Source organism: Aspergillus candidus (genome assembly GCF_002847045.1).
Source record: "Aspergillus candidus strain CBS 102.13 unplaced genomic scaffold BDW47scaffold_42, whole genome shotgun sequence".
Lineage (NCBI taxonomy): Eukaryota > Fungi > Ascomycota > Eurotiomycetes > Eurotiales > Aspergillaceae > Aspergillus > Aspergillus candidus.
Genome location: NW_020194047.1, coordinates 166,635 through 180,796, shown reverse-complemented (window position 1 = coordinate 180,796; position 14,162 = coordinate 166,635). Strand labels below are relative to the sequence as shown.

The following is a 14,162-nucleotide window of genomic DNA, read 5'->3' as shown; positions in this document are numbered from 1 at the left end:
ACACCTCAAATATTATAATCCATGGGTCTTCATTGGTTCTGCCTTTCTCTGCATTGCGAACAGGCTTTACATAATATTTACTATATTCTTAACCTTCACATCATAGATTAGTTACCAGATCTTCCAGGGCCTGGGTGATAAATTTACAGCCTAGATCCCTTTACTTACAGTTCAGCTGGTACTAATTAATAGACCTCGCAACATTCTAGTCAGGATAGCCACTGTTCTCTTCATGCAATACTTTGGGAGTGCAGTGTTACAAAGCATAGGAGGCACTATCTTCTAGAACAAACTAAAAAGGCAGCTACAAGATCAGGCCTCGTTAGATCATAAGGAGATCAAGATGCTTCTTGATGCTGGAGCTCTAAGTGTGCAGGAGATTGCTTTACAATATTTGTGAGTTCATCTTCTGATCTTGTCACCTTTGAGGTAAGCTAATAATACTGGTTTTACTAGTATCTTCCAATAGCTGGTAGCACTCTGGCATTCATTCTATCCGGTGGAGTTCCATGGGTTGATACTCGCCGGACGCAGGAAGATGATGAAATATACTGGACTGAGAAAACTAATCAGCTTCAGTCAGACAAGCAAGCCAGTGTGTGAGAGATCAGCACTATAGCTATGGTCATTGGGGAAATCACTCCAAGCAGAAACATACTTTGTATATTGGGCCGTCTGGAACCTGGGCTGGCGCCTGAGCTAGGCCATAGGTTGCATGGTTGCAAAAAGTCGCTCAAAGAAAGTCCGGAAGAGCAAAATCCAAAATAAGACAAGCGATAGATATAAGTATAGATTTAACTAGATATTAATATGGACATAAATAGAGAATAAACATCAACCGCTATAGCCTCCCCCCATCAGCATCAACAGGCATCTCAACAACCTGATCAACCCCCGGATAAGCAGGGACATCCAACCCATATTTCCGCGCCACAGCATCAGTCAAAAAGCGCCCACCCAGAAAATGGCGACCCCGGTAAAAGCACACGCAGGGCTTAGGAGCCGTGAGACTGATCAGAGCATCAGGCATGAACTTCGAGCCGGGGCCGGACTCGGGCGGCCCGGACTCGACGTCCCAGGAGCTGGGGGCGTCGACGCTCAAAACAGGGATGGAGGCGGTTTCGATCTGCGAGATGATGGTTGGGAAGGGGTCGCGCAGGGGTCCACCAAAGGAGAAGCCGAAGATGGCGTCTACGAGAAAGTCGGAGGTGCGGATTGCGGGGGGGAGGTCTGTGATGAAGGGGACGGAGAGGTTGTGGAGTTGGGTTTTGAGGCGCTGGTTGGTTAGTCTCTTTCTTTGGTTGTTTTTTTCTTGATTGATTGCTTGATTGCTGTCTTGTTGAAAAAGATGGGGAATCATACCTGGTAGAGGGGATTCTTGCCCTCCTTGGGATAGTAGATGGATGGGGTGTAGCCGTATTGGGCTAGATGGCGAGCTGCCACGAGGCCGTCACCTCCTGTTTGTCATATTAGCCATGAATCTACTTGATTCATCTCTTTCTGTTCTCTTTGGTCGTGTTTGTCAAAAGCAATGATGGATGCGTGCTACAACATACCGTTGTTACCCGGCCCACAAACAACAAGGACATTCTTTCCCGCGCTAGGAGGATGGACTCGATAGACTATCCAAGTGAATTACTGTCAGTCCAGCCATTTTTACCTAGGCAGAAGGTGTCAATATACCAGCCTGCGAAACAGACAGCCCCGCCAGCTCCATCAGCTGGTCCAAGGACCAACCGCCGATGTCCGCGTCCATAAGGTCCTTGTCAAGCGACGCAGCATCTTTCGACGAGATGGCCTACACACTCATTAGCTCTAGTCTAACATATACTAGGTTCAATCGAGAGCGCACCTTCAACGACATCCTTGCGGTTCGGGAGTAGTATCTGTACCGGAGTGCAGCAGGACGAAGGCAGCGAGAGAACAATGCAGGCCGAAACATACAGTACGGCGCGTTTTACAAAATTAATTAGTCAGAAGGTATCTATCTGACCGTGAGAGCAGTAGTCAACGATTGCGAGACCAATTGAACAACTCCAGAGCAGGAAAGGTCGAACTAAATAAGTGAAAGGCATTCATTGCATCATAGTTAGCATAGCATCATCATATCACGCTTATGTAAGTAGTCCCACGTCGTCCTGCGCTAGTCCCGATCTGATAACTTCGGAATAACTAACACCCGGAGAGCAGCGCCGATGGGAATCGCATCAGAATCAATTAATTGTCTCCGGAGGTTCGTCTCGCAGCGCCAGCAGTCTTCCCCGTCCAGCGTCAATTCATACCCGCCAAGATGGTTCTTCGCATTCGTCTCGCCCGTTTCGGCAACAAGCACCAGCCTTTTTACAATATCGTCGTTGCGCAGGCTCGGTATGTTTTCTTTTTTCTCGCTCTACTTTTCTCTTCCCCGACGAGAAGTCGCTGTTCAGCAACTCAACACCAAAGCGATTGCAAATTTCTGCACGTTCCACCCAGCTAACAGAAATAGATCCGCCCGCAGCAACAAACCCCTCGAAGTCATCGGCACGTACGACCCCGTCCCCAAAACGAACAACAATGTCCACGACGAGAACGCCTCGGCTCGCCCGGTCAAAGACGTGACGCTCGATCAGTCGCGGACGAAATACTGGCTTGGTGTGGGGGCGCAGCCCAGCGACAGTGTGTGGAAGTTACTGAGTCTGGTGGGTTATATCCTGAGGGAGCATGATTGAGGCGTTCGTGTTTAAGGGACAAAGCTAACTGGTAATGTTGCGACTGTAGGGCGGGTTGATGAAACCCAAGCAGAAGAACTGAACTTTTCCATCTCCTTAGGTGTGGTGTTCGTCGTGGTGTGTTAGCTATGGTGCGTTATCTACGGGGTCAAACGAGAGAGCGCACCCTCTCAAATGACCCTCTGAGCGGGTTTGATTCTGGCATTTGTCGAGGCGTTTACAGTGGGCTGTTATATTATTGCTCTATTTTCTTATTTGGGATCGCAGTACAGAAGAGCTCGCTACTTCTGACCTATCCACCTATCTACCTACCTGTACATTACAAGGGTTTGTTATATTACATTATGACATGAGAGATTCCGCATTTCCACTGGCCTAGCTCTGCATTAACGGTCTTGACGTTGTGGCATGTCATGAATATGTCATCAGACTTATAGCCTCGACCATCTGGTATATCCTGTCTAATATCTATATAGTCGGGATCCGGTGACGCAAGCGCACCGGCTACAAATTGCGGTCCTGTATGAGACAGTTCCCAGACGGTTCATCTATCTCCGGGTTCAGCGGATGTATCAACAGGAGCTATAAAGTTTCATGACGGAAATCCTTCTCCCATCCTCACCTCCCTCGTAGTATTCAGAACCCGCGGATCACTTACAGCCGATGTGAACTTACAGCCGACATTCGGCGCAGGGGAACTCTGGCTCGAGCGGAATGGGGTTGCGTCCAGTCGGCTGTCGCAGATAGCCGGCGCGTTGACTGGTAAGGTGTTCAAGAGGCGCGTTGTATCTGGTATTGGTTGCGCGGTACTCGCATTCGTACTCGTCGTACGTAGACTGCGGCCTCCTACGACGGTTCTTCATTGATTTACTTTTGGGGCGCAGCCTCCAAGTTCCTCTTTGGTATGTATCAAAAAATTTGATAAACTCAATAAAATGAACAAAATGAACATCGCGTAAGATTCTTGTTGAGAAATAGAGAGAGAGTGAGGGAGAGAGGGAGAGATAATTGCATTATACTTGATTTTATCTCCATTTCCAGGATCCTTCCAAGACACTGACGACCGATGGGCCTGAATAGGGCCGGTCAGCTTGTATCAGTAATATAATCATGGGTATGTGATAGTCTTGGGTACTTGATATAGGAGTAAGAGAGTAGTAATAAAAGTGTTTATGGCTTATAGCTTTAAGAATATCTAATAAGTCTAACTCTAGATATATAATATCTATAGTATTCCTTCTAGAGATGCTGGTCGCGCTTATTTCCATAGTTTTAAAGAAAGAGATATGTAAAGACAGGTATCTATGAGATTAAAGAAGAATGTAAAGAAAGAGACATGTAGAGATAGATGTCTGTAAGGTTGAAGAAGGGTGTAAAGGAAGAGACGTGTAGAGACGGGCGTTTGCTTTCCACTAAATATTTGATGATGTCGATCTAGTTTTAGTTTACCACGGCTGTCACCATGGTATACCTGAACTTTGAAAACAGTTGTCATAGTACTGATCTCCTTTTCCCACTGTGTGATCAGATTGGGGGGTATGATAATCAGATGAGGACGCCCTTTTGGGACTGCCACCTTTTGTCTGTTGAGAAATAACTAGGGGTCATGAATTTAAATCTAACCGACTGTCATTCACTTTTAGTGGCTAGTAGTATTATGCGATACAGCACGTAGATGAATGAACCTCGGAGAGAAGGTTTTAGGTTCCTGTCTCCGTGACGAGACTGATTCCTTTGATTCCCCTGAGCTTGGAATCAACTGAATATGCGCCTTGAATGACGAGACAGGTCGAGGTCGTCGTCTGATATACGCCATCAAGAGTCAGGGAAAGACCTGGCGGGAGGATTTTCATCCAGGAGACATGACCATCTGACTGTCCTGTTCATATAGTCTCCGACACCGAAACGCTGGAGACAGCTCGTAACAAAGGGTGTTCGGGGGCTACCGAATCTAACAGAGGGAGACAAACAGAGGAAGCGCCCATCGTGAGACCATGGACGGGCTTCACCATGACAGTATCTCGCCCACGCAAGGTCTGAACAAGGTCCGCAAATACCACGAGGCGGTGTCCTTCGCGCTGTCGGCGCATAATCTCTACAGCTAAGTTTCCCGTCACCGTGTTTCTCGGTGGAGGTAAGCCAAGTGCACTGCGAGGGGTCCTCCCAGTTGCCGCAGGGAATTCCACAATCCGGCCGCCGCTGTTCGGCGAGTCTCTCAACATCTCAAAAGCGTCGTAGTAGTCAAAGAAGAATACAGCGTCAACATGGTCGATATCAGCTAGGTAGTAGCTACGCTCCAGGGCAAGATCCAGGCAAAAGACACCCAAACTCATTGGCCTTTCATCAGCCCGTGCAGTAGCCATGAAGGCACATTTGTCATAATATGCACGACCAGCGTAATGGAAGGGTATCATTGCCCTTTCTTGAAATATTTCGAGCATTTTCACATGGAGGTTTGGACTGTCCAGCCTGGGGTGCGATCTGTGGGCTGGAGGACCAGTTCGTCGGCCTTGAGAAGGTCTGGCATCTCTAGCATGCTTTGGAAGTATGTAGTAGATTCGTCGGCGTGGGTATCGTCATCTTCCCAGCGGATCGAAAGTGCATCCGCATTGCTGTATGCGCTGTTTCTCTGTTGGACTACTGAAATGATCGCAGTGCGGAATTCGTCAAAAGTGATGTGGTCAGTTTGGGTGTTTGAAAACATGATCGTGAGTATGAAATGGGGCTTGAATTACGATGTGTGTTGATTACCAGTCGGGTATAAAAGATATGATGACATTTTTGGATTTTGTAAGTAGCCCTATCTTCAGTGCGACAATATGGAAGGTTGATGCAAGGTAGTAGTTAAACGCAGGATCTTCAGAGAGTTGCTGGAATTTTGTAGACGTAGGAACAAGAAGGGGAACAGAGAAAGAAGACAAAGGGTTTAGTTTTATCTCTTATGACAGTATAGTGATGGCAGAATGACTACGGATTGATGATAGAGTGTCCGCGAAGTGCCTAGAGAAGTGAACTCCTTTTAGGGTTGATTTCCTCATCACTAGGTGGTCCCTGTGAATGAAGCTTATCATGCTGTATTATCACAGTTTCGCATCCTGATAACAAGGAGTCCAACATGGCAATGTAATGCTAATATTACTATGAAGACATGTTTACATACATATCTATAGCAATTTCTATACCTATCTACAAGACCCAATTGTCTGATATAGCTGGGAGTACTATTGCGCAAGGACGCAGGGGGGCGTTTTCAATCTCGGGCCACTAATTCTCCCCACGTCACCAGTACATTCTCCAAAGACCGGTTTACAACGAAATATATTATAAAACTCCTAGTCTAACCCATGATCTCCAGATTGAATCACAAAACATGGTATCTCTGATAGCGTGCTTATACACAAGACAAATTATGAACAATCTAAATGTACTCGAGCAATCAATGTGTATAGGTATAGATATCTAGATATCTATATAACATATTGTATATGGAATATAGCAGTATAGGGATCAATGCTACAGGAAGCCAGTACCAGCCAAGCAAGCTGATTGGCCACGGACACAATTCCAGGCCGCAGATCGGGGGCGTCGGTAATGCCGTTTAACCTTTGGTTTTTGTCTAGCTGTCAGGGCGCATCCTGGCATTGTGCAGGAGTCAGTAGGGGAATATCATTCTCTGTGAGGAGAATAGATAAATAAGATAAATAAATTGAATCAAATAGGTGATATAAAATTGTATGAATAAAGTCTAATCACATGATGATCCACGCATCGATGTACACAAGCGCACTAAATAGGTAGGAACTCGGAAAGTCACGGTCCTGACGTCTTCTCCCGGCTTGTCCAGGAACGCGTCGCAAACTATACGTACCAAGAGAGTTCACACTGGCGTCATTTGCCCACGGGTTTCGCGACAGTCGTACAAAAGGTGGCACCGCCTCATGATCACCTCGGAAGCGTGACTAATGAGGGATACCAGTGGCACTGGTCGGCAAGTGGCTGATTTGGTTGATGGTTGAGGGCTTGAATGAAGATGACCTGGGTCTTCAGGGGAGGATATTTGGGTTTGAGCTGCGTTCTGTTTGGTGACCCTGGAAAGTGGACACCTTGGGCGTGCCTGATGGCTGGAAGTGGAGCAGAGAGATCCATTGTTCACCATTCCTCGGCTGTCATGGTCAACTTTATGTATATTTCTTTACTTATTTAATTGATTTGATTGATTGTTCTTATTATTTATTTGTTTTCTTTATTAAAACAAACCAACGGAATGTCATGACCACACGATGAATAGTGTCCCAAGTAGAGAAGGTTTGTATGAAGACAGAAGTGTATGTATGTATGGATGGTATAAGGTACGCTCGGCACACGCACCGTCGCATGCGGCAGATGCGCCGCACTCGGCAAGTGACAGTCGCGCATCTCTCCACAAAACCGGAAAGGCTCCATGGTTCTTGTGTCTTGTTCCTTTCCAATGTTATGATAGGCAGGCTTGCGAGCATCAACATGGGTGGATAAATCAGGCTGGACGTTCTATGAACAATCTAGACTCGAGGAGTGAGGATGGAAGACCAGTACGGTAAATACAGATACAGATACAGGCGAGGATGATCCAGACGCAGGGTCAGGGACGATCACTAGTCAGACCCAGGAAGAAGCGCGTCGTGTCCGAAGTCGACCGTCGCGCCTCTAATGGGAGCTACGGGCTTTCGTTGGATAGGGATTGATCGTTAGCGTGGAGGTTAGTTCGTTGGGATTGTTTTCAGCTGTGGAATTGAACTAGTCATATCAACATCATTATGACAATGGACTGGAATGGAATATACGGAGTACGAAGGGAAGAAAATAAATTAGGATCGGATGAAGTAATCGAATGAAATCAAATCGAGGAGAGTAGCATCATGAGCGATCAAATAAAGGGGAAGAATGGAATAATGGAGAGGATCCATGGGACCGAAACTCCCCCAGACCCAGGGTTGACTGTTCCGGACTCGACTCGACTCGACTTCGGGGGTTCCAAAAGAACGAAAGGACCCGTCATCGGATTACAGGACCGGTTTGTTTGATTACCACTCGCTCCTGGGCCAGTTGGTGGTCTGTGGAGGGATGGATATCCGCTAATTTGGCCCCCGTGGTGTTGTTATATGTTGTATATTTCCCGGTAATTACAGAATCATACCATACGTGACATCAGAATACGGAGCCTGGCCATACCAACAGACAAGCCATCCGAAGCCATTCATTCATCCCCCCTCTTGAGTCCTCCTTCTCTTCTTCTCTTTCACATCTCTCTCTCTCTCTCTCTCTCTCTCTCTCTCTCTCTCTCTCTCTCTCTCTCTCTACTGCGTACATCCGCTTTCTTCCTTTCTTCTCTTTCTCTCCCCCCTCTTTGTAACCGCGGGAAATTTACACCTCGACCATCATCCTCCTCTGTTCTGACCTGCGTATTACTCCTACTATTCCTGCTAATCAAACCTTCCCATCCTCTCTCTACACTCCTAACCACTCTCTTCCCCCCCCCCAAAATTCAAACCCCCCAATACTCACGTCCCTATTTCTGTTCTGTCGCACCTCTTTATCTTTCCCTCCTTTTTACTTCCTTCTCTACCTCTTTCTTTCTTTCGCATATCCCCTTACCCTTCCCCCTCTTCTCTTGCTTCTCTTCTCTTCATTTCCTCCTTCCTCATTCACGTTTTCGCTACTTCTCCTATTCCCTACCTCAACCCTGTTCTTTGCGTCACATCGTGTTATGACTATTCCCCGGTCCATCTCATCCATATCTTATTATCTCGAGGACTAGTCAAGTTTCATTTCTTGCCCGTCGCATCGAATACCTCCGTTCATTTTCATCTGGTGATTCCATCATTACTCATCCTATCACTGCCTATCCCGTCGCCTCTTCCCCCCTCCCTCTATCTGGTCCCTCCGGCTGTCGCAATTTCGTTCCCGCCGCGACCTTTGCGTGCGCGTCCCTCTGCTGTCAATCGTCCATTTCAAGACCCCTCGGCGTATCTGCATCTCGCATCCAGAGTTCTAGACTTCCTGCGATCATCTTCGTCGGCGTTGATCATCCGTTTCGCCTCCCCCCCTCTCCATCGCACACACACCGGGCGCACTCAGATCGTCGACGTCCATCTGCTCCCCATCGACCAACGCGTGGAGTTCTCTCCTCGACCTCCCTACGAATACCCCCCTTCGTCTGATCGGAAAAGTGTCTGTGGTTCGCGAGGCATGAGTGGCAGTTCGAATCAGTCCGCCCGTACAAGTCCAGGGTCGTTCAACACCAACCAACGCACCCCGTCCGTCTCGTCGGGCGCATCGCCGCCACATCCGTCATTCCCCTCGTCGCAGCCGCCTTCGACGGCTCAGAATGCGATGTCGACCGACGTGTACCCCCCCTCCATGTCGCATCCGACTTCGTCGTTAACCTCCTCCTTCCCCGACCCCTTCTCCCCACACGCCGCCTCGGCCGCCTCCTTGGACGCCGTCACCCCGACCGCCATGCGCCACCCCGACTCCGACCGAGCGTCCCGCCGCCTCAACGGCTTCGCGCGATCCCCCATCCCCGGCACGAACGCCATCATCATGCGCAAACTTCCGCAGAACACGGGCCACGACGCCCTGCGCAGCATGTTGCTCTTCTCCAAGGGCCTGGTCGATGTTGAGTTCGTCACGGTCGACCTCGCGGAGGACGCGGGATACAAGAGTGCGATCGCGCGGTTCGCCTCGCCCGATGCCGCCGAGGAAGCGCAGCTGCTGCTCCACGGGAAGCGCAACTCCACCGACAATGCCAACATGATCGTGGAGCTGTACAACGGCCCGGGCCCCCGGCGCAACACCATCGATCACACCGCCACGTCGCGCGGCTTCCTGGGCAACGGCATCCCCACCACCGGTCCCGTCTCGCGCCAGTCCTCGCGCTTCAACGGCACCTTTCAGAGCCTCGCCGCCAATGGCCCCGCGTCGGCCGCCAGCGATTCTTTCCCCCCCTCCACCGCCGCCCCCGCCCCCGCCGATGCCGGGAACCGCATCCACACCCTCTTCTCCCCACAGTCGCCCATCGGCAACGGCATCGCCCACGACCTCCCCCGCGTCAGCGGTAAGGCGATGATCGACGGGGAACCGGAGGATGACACGTCCGTGATTCTCGATAATCCGCTGGCCTACGCGGAGAAAGGGCATGCCGGTTCCATCTCCTTCCGCCGGTCGACCAACCCGCCGATGCCCACCGGCCAGTTCGCGAATCTTTCGCTGGCGACCAACATATCCTCGCCCCCCGTGCCGAACTATCCGCCCGCCGGCGGGTCCGCCGCACACATGGGCCTCTCCACCCCTTCCACAGCCTATCCCCCGTCCATGACCCCCACCACCACCATGGGCGCCGGCCACGGTGTCCCGTACGGCAAACCGCACAGCAACAACCCTCACAGCAACAACCCTCACAGCAACAACCCCCACGGCAACCCCCCCAGGAACTCCCATCCATCCCGCCACAGCCACAGCCTCCCCGCGGCCAACCCGAATGACCAGAACCCGCCCTGTAACACCCTCTACGTCGGTAACCTGCCGCCGGACACGTCGGAGGAGGAGCTGAAGGCGCTCTTCTCGAAGCAGCGCGGCTACAAGCGACTCTGCTTCCGAAACAAACAGAACGGCCCCATGTGTTTCGTCGAGTTCGAGGATGTCGGCACAGCAGGCAAGTCGCTTAACGAGTTGTATGGTTTCAGGCTGTCCAACAGCATGAAGACGGGCATCCGCCTGAGCTTCTCCAAGAACCCACTGGGGGTGCGATCCGGTCAGTCCTCTCAGCAGGCCGCCGCCGCCGCCGCTGCGGCCGCCGCTGCGGCCATGGCGTCGTCGGGGGTTGGACCGGGGGGCGGCGGCGGCGGCGCCAACCTCGCCGGCCTGTCGGGCCACGGGTTCGCGGGCGTCACCCGACCACCCCCGGGACTGGAGTCGCAAGCCCCGCCCGGATTGCCCCAGCCGATAGGCATGAGGGGTAACGGCACCCTGCACGGTCCGGGGCCGCATGGGCCAATTCCCAATCCCACTGCCGCCTACAATTCCAATGCGGGACTGGGGATCCGCAGCCCCCTGCACCCGATGATGACCCCGACGCCGCCCCCCTCGGGTGGGGTCAACGGCACCAACGGCACCACTGGTCCCAACTCGGGGGGGTTCAACCCCCCTTACCCCGACTACATGCTTGGTCGGTAGGAGGGGTGGGGGAAGTGGCGGAGACGGACCCGGGTGACGCTAATGTCCGGCATGTTTTCATGAATCATTTCAGGTAGTTGGCGCAATCTGGGAATTTGTTGCTTTTTCTTCCTTTCTTACGAGCCAGAACAAGCATTCGGAGGCACCCGTTCCTCCTTGGCGTAAGGTTGGACTCGTGCTTTATGCTTCAACTATTCGTTCATCTTCTTCTTGATCTTTGACCTATTTACCCCTTCTTCTCTTATTCTTCTTCATCGTCTTCTTTTTCTTCTTATTATTCTCCCCTTTCGTGTTCTTTTTTGATGATCGTGTTCCTCGTGTCGCTCAGCAGCATGGATTAATGGGCGCCCTGTTATACTGTCGCTTTCTTTTGGGGGGATTGCATCTTGATCATCCGTGTGTTAATGATTTCTTCCTGCGGGAGCTTCGGAATTTTCCTGGTCGGCTTTTGTGTTCTAATGTTTTTTTTTTTGCGTTTGATCCCTTTTTGCCCTGTCTTTTCATACCCTGTATTGTGTTTTCTTGCGTTCTGCCAACATGGGTCGGATAGATCTCTATTGGTGTCGAGCGCTCGGTTTCGCTTCGCATTCCACTTCCATCTGTCTGTCCCCGGATCCGTTTCGCAGTCGCAGATGCACTCCTTGACAGGCGGAACGTGGTATATGGATGGATGAATGTCGTCGATCCTGACCCCGGAGAAGAACTAGATGGACCGCCGGGTCAAAGGACAACGACGAAGAAAAGCCAAAACGACAAAAAAAGCAAAAAGCAAAAAGGAAAAAAGAGAATGAAGTCGCATCCGGCCGGGGTGCGCGTGGTATAATCAACTCATGTCATGATAAAGCATCTGGGATTTCCGGGAGAGCACCCATCGTGGGAGGCGTTTACACGGTTATAGTTTGGGATTTTTGATCTGACGAACGCTTTTCCACGGGGTAAACGGCATCTGGTATCTGCTCGCCTGTCCATTTTCTAGCGCCTTCTTTATGTTCTTTACTCTTCGCCCCTTCTTTCTTAATCTGTCTTTTCTTGGTGTTTCCTGTTTATTAATTACTTCTTGTTCGACTTGCATCCTGTTCGCAGCGCGTGTTCCTTGGGTGTTGTTGGGAGGCCGTTGATTTTACCTTGGATGAACGCGCTATTATTACTCTGATTCTTACGCCGCATCTTGGACCAGGAGGAAAGAGGCGCATTGCTTATTATTATTCGTTTATGTTCTCTAGTTTGACAGCGAGATTGATTCGTTCTTTGATCCAACTGCATCCGTAGGCGTACTGGTCGGGCAGTAGTCGCTATGTAGGTCAGGTGATCCGGTGGGTCCTGAGTGCCTGAGGCCACGGTTTCTCCCGGCGCACACGTGACCCGGACCGACGCAGAGAAAAGTTTCTTCGACCTCGCGTTCCCTCTCGGTTGTCTTTCTCAACCATCTTCCCTCCATATCCTCCCCCCCCCCACCTCTCCTCCGTTGGCCGTCCGCCGGTCAATTGTGTACTTTCTATCAAAATAATCTCCTTGACTCTTTTCTTTTCTCCTTTCTTCCCGAGTATCCCCCTTCACACACCTCCACAATGCCCCCCCGGATACATAACCAACGGGTCACAAACACCCTCCTCCCCTACCTCTCCTCTACCTCCTCCACCACAGCCTCATCCTCCTCTATTTCCCGTCTCCCTTCCACAGGCACCGCCTCCAATGGCAGCAGCCGCCCCTTCAGCACAACGCCAGCCCCCCAGAGCCGGAAATGGCGGACAGACATGTTCCAATGGCTGGCCAAAGAAGGCTCCGAGCTAAAGTCTCACGTGCCGGGGCGGACCAACTACCTGACGCGGCTGAAGGAGCGTCGGGCTCGCGGCGAAGAAGGCGCCAACAGCAAGGCGGCCCTGACGCATCCGTTCCCGCTGAACCCCTATTTCTCTGCTGAGAATATCCTCAGTGAGGAGTTGCGGAATGAGATCCATGCGAGGGTGACGGGCAAGAACAAGAAGAGTGTGCGTGCTGTTAGTGTTGAGCTGGGTGTTGATATGAGGAGGGTTGCGGCTGTTGTGCGGTTGGTTGAGTTGGAGAAGAGGATGAAGAGTCAGGTATTTATTCTCTTTTCCTTTCCCTTTTACTTTTTCCCTACCACCTCCACCTCCACCAGGGTACCTACTTGCATGATGAGAAAAAAGGAAAATTCGATTAGTCTTTATGACCGGTCAATGATCGGGATGCTTAGAACGCCATATAATCTGATGCACAACCCCACATCTTACACTTCCCACAAGCAAACTTATTCGCAGTCGCTGACCAGCATTTGATGCAAAGAACAAGCAGCTGGCCCTCCCCTATGCCCGGGCCGTCCACGAGATGGTGCCCACCACACCGCTCTACAAGGACCCCGAGTACCAGCTTAGAAGGGCACACGAGTCCATCAACGACCTACCCGTGCACAAGCTGACCAACGCACAAATCTTCCACCCGATCCCGGAATCGCGTCACTTCACGCGTGCCGACGCTGGCCGCGTCTTCTCCGCCGCGCCGGCCCAGGATCTCGCCACGGCTGCGGCCACTGCAGCCGACCCCACCGCGGCGGTCGACCGCGCGACGCAGCAGCCCGGCCGCATTGAGCGCGTCGGCAAGGGCGAGTTCGAGACGCAAGTTCTGCAGCCGGCGGAGGCACGTATCCCGCACCCGCACCTCGTGGCGCTGGAGCGCCACCGCCTCGCCCACCCGGAGGAGCCGCGCGAGACCAACAAGTACTACAGGACGCGGCTGCTCGAGCAGGAGCGCCTCGAGGGCGAGCAGCGCGCACAAGCAGCCGCGCGCGAGGAGCAGAGCACGAACAAGGTGGCACCCGCCGCGTCTCGGTTCGAATTCCGCTTCCGGGACGTCGAGTTCAGCGAGAAGACGGTGGGACACGATGGACGTGGTTCGCGTGCTCCGGGCCGACGATATGGTGTGCCGTCGGAAGATCGCAAGAAGGGACAAGTCAAGATCCCGACCAGTGTTGTTGTTTAAACTTCTTACTACTGTTCATCAATTCCTCCTGATCCTGTCTCGTCCCTACTCCGCGAGACGGACGGGACTGGTTGGATATTATCGACATCGATATATGTATTTCTAGGATTGAGCGTTGTGGGTGGAGTGTTCTGTATCTGTATTATTTATTATCTATCTCCTAGGTATCACCATCAACTAGCTCTACATGTGACATGATTTATATAAAGTGAATGATAGAGTATGTAGGTTGTTTCTGATAACAAG

The 14,162-nt window shown here is 51.4% G+C and overlaps 5 protein-coding genes across 5 annotated transcripts; 4 read left to right on the top strand and 1 right to left on the bottom strand.

The window, feature by feature from the left end:
• Positions 1-758: 758 nt before the first annotated feature.
• On the bottom strand, positions 759-2,057 carry BDW47DRAFT_109856 (NADHX epimerase). The gene is made up of 5 exons (XM_024813572.1): positions 1,853-2,057; positions 1,684-1,798; positions 1,557-1,622; positions 1,363-1,457; positions 759-1,276 (listed from the first exon to the last, which is right to left on the bottom strand). The coding sequence occupies exons 1-5, from the start codon at positions 1,940-1,942 to the stop codon at positions 842-844; spliced, it is 801 nt and encodes a 266-aa protein (XP_024669815.1). The 5' UTR covers positions 1,943-2,057; the 3' UTR covers positions 759-841.
• Positions 2,058-2,241: 184 nt separating this feature from the next.
• On the top strand, positions 2,242-3,078 carry BDW47DRAFT_109855 (mitochondrial 37S ribosomal protein bS16m). The gene is made up of 3 exons (XM_024813571.1): positions 2,242-2,367; positions 2,486-2,678; positions 2,758-3,078. The coding sequence occupies exons 1-3, from the start codon at positions 2,291-2,293 to the stop codon at positions 2,788-2,790; spliced, it is 303 nt and encodes a 100-aa protein (XP_024669814.1). The 5' UTR covers positions 2,242-2,290; the 3' UTR covers positions 2,791-3,078.
• Positions 3,079-8,933: 5,855 nt separating this feature from the next.
• Positions 8,934-10,919, top strand: BDW47DRAFT_119280 (uncharacterized protein; the record flags this gene model as incomplete). The annotated part of the gene is made up of 1 exon (XM_024815334.1): positions 8,934-10,919. One exon carries the CDS (start codon positions 8,934-8,936, stop codon positions 10,917-10,919), a length of 1,986 nt encoding a protein of 661 aa, XP_024669813.1.
• On the top strand, positions 10,589-12,231 carry BDW47DRAFT_109852 (uncharacterized protein). Its single transcript, XM_024813570.1, has one exon. The coding sequence runs from the start codon at positions 11,324-11,326 to the stop codon at positions 11,591-11,593; it is 270 nt and encodes an 89-aa protein (XP_024669812.1). The 5' UTR covers positions 10,589-11,323; the 3' UTR covers positions 11,594-12,231.
• A 128-nt stretch (positions 12,232-12,359) lies between these two features.
• On the top strand, positions 12,360-14,098 carry BDW47DRAFT_109849 (mitochondrial 37S ribosomal protein mS45). The gene is made up of 2 exons (XM_024813569.1): positions 12,360-13,000; positions 13,224-14,098. The coding sequence occupies exons 1-2, from the start codon at positions 12,488-12,490 to the stop codon at positions 13,914-13,916; spliced, it is 1,206 nt and encodes a 401-aa protein (XP_024669811.1). The 5' UTR covers positions 12,360-12,487; the 3' UTR covers positions 13,917-14,098.
• Positions 14,099-14,162: the final 64 nt, after the last annotated feature.